At 35.0% G+C, this 1,493-nt stretch overlaps 1 protein-coding gene across 1 annotated transcript; it reads right to left on the bottom strand.

Moving 5' to 3' along the window:
- Window positions 1–222: 222 nt before the first annotated feature.
- Window positions 223–1,051, bottom strand: LOC122302561. The gene has a single exon (XM_043113873.1). The coding sequence runs from the start codon at window positions 815–817 to the stop codon at window positions 392–394; it is 426 nt and encodes a 141-aa protein (XP_042969807.1). The 5' UTR covers window positions 818–1,051; the 3' UTR covers window positions 223–391.
- Window positions 1,052–1,493: the final 442 nt, after the last annotated feature.

Raw genomic sequence — 1,493 nt, forward strand, 5'->3', positions numbered from 1 at the left:
TAGGATCATCACCCAAGACCTTCCAATTTCTATCAATTTGCACACTGCAACGTCATCTGATCTGCCAAGATTATTTCTCGTCGGTTGCGTGAAGACTTTGGAAAGAGATCGGTAGCCTTTGAAATTGTCGGCACTTGTTTAGCATATTCTTTGAGAATAATATTTAAATAATTAAGCATTTTCTTTTCTTTCTTACAGAGAGCAGATCAAAAAGATCACCCATTCCCAGAGAAACAATAACATTTATCATTAATTATACATTTAGATACAAATATAATCTAAATAAAAGATCAATAAATCTCTACTAAAATCTATATACCTTTAATTACATACACTTGTTTGTCCTGTAATATTACCTTCATCCGCCAGCTCCTTTGCTTCCTCTTCACCATCAATTTTCCTCTCCTCCGATGAACACCGATATTGGAAAAGACTTGGACAAACCTGCTGGAGTCTTGAAAGTGATCAACCTTGCAGGAGGATCCTTTACATAAATCTCACTCAAAGTAATCCAAATCCAAAACTCCTTGGCCTTGACACCAGTCAGCTTCTTGATCTTGTTGGGCTCGAAGTAGGCAGTGACAACGGTGTCGTAGCGGACGAGGAAGTTGTCGAATCTGTATTCTCTCTTCTGTTTGTGTTTCAGCCACACAAAACCGATTTCTTTCACGTAACCGCACTCCTCTATGTCTTCTAAGATTAGCAGACCATCCGGCAACCCCATTTCTGACAGCAGCAGCATGAACTTCTCTCTGCAAGGTTCATCCCCGTGATATACCTCGGCTTTCGCCTTCATCTCTGCTGTCACCAGAGACATCTTAATTTCGACGTTTCTGCGTGTCGGGAAGCTGGGGGTGAGGTGGGAACTCTCACGCTTTGTGTGCTGGGCAGAATAAGAGTATTAATATAGAGGAGGGACAGTATGAATCAGGACCATCAATTCTTTAAGGTGCTGGAATAGGAATCCTTTTCAATGTTTTCTTTGAATCGTGTTGTCGTGAGGACACTTGCCCGGAAAAAGATATTCTGAAGAGCTTTATGGTCTGATGAATACAATATAAAAACTAGACTTTTACATAAGCATTGGGGCAGAGTCTTCTGTAGGGAAAAATCTATTTTTTATCTTTATATTTTACACGTCACACTTATTTTTTTTTATTTTTTCTATAATAAATATATAGTGTATGGATAATAAATAAATTAATTTAATTAATTTAATAAAAATAAAATAAAATAAAAAATAAAATAAATAAAAAATAATATTTTAATATATAAAATGTATAGTATAGGATGATGTGTAGTATTTTTCATATATATATATATATATATATATAGGAGAGGCAACGTCCTTTGAACGTTTTGCCTAGTGGGGGCACAATTTAGACTCAAAATAAATCATCATGTTGTTATAATTTTTGACAAAATAAAATTTGAACATTTGCCTAATTGCCTAATGCTGAAGTGTAAGTTTGGTTGTTAATAAAAAAAAAATT

Source organism: Carya illinoinensis, chromosome 1, assembly GCF_018687715.1.
Source record: "Carya illinoinensis cultivar Pawnee chromosome 1, C.illinoinensisPawnee_v1, whole genome shotgun sequence".
NCBI classification, from domain to species: Eukaryota; Viridiplantae; Streptophyta; class Magnoliopsida; order Fagales; family Juglandaceae; genus Carya; species Carya illinoinensis.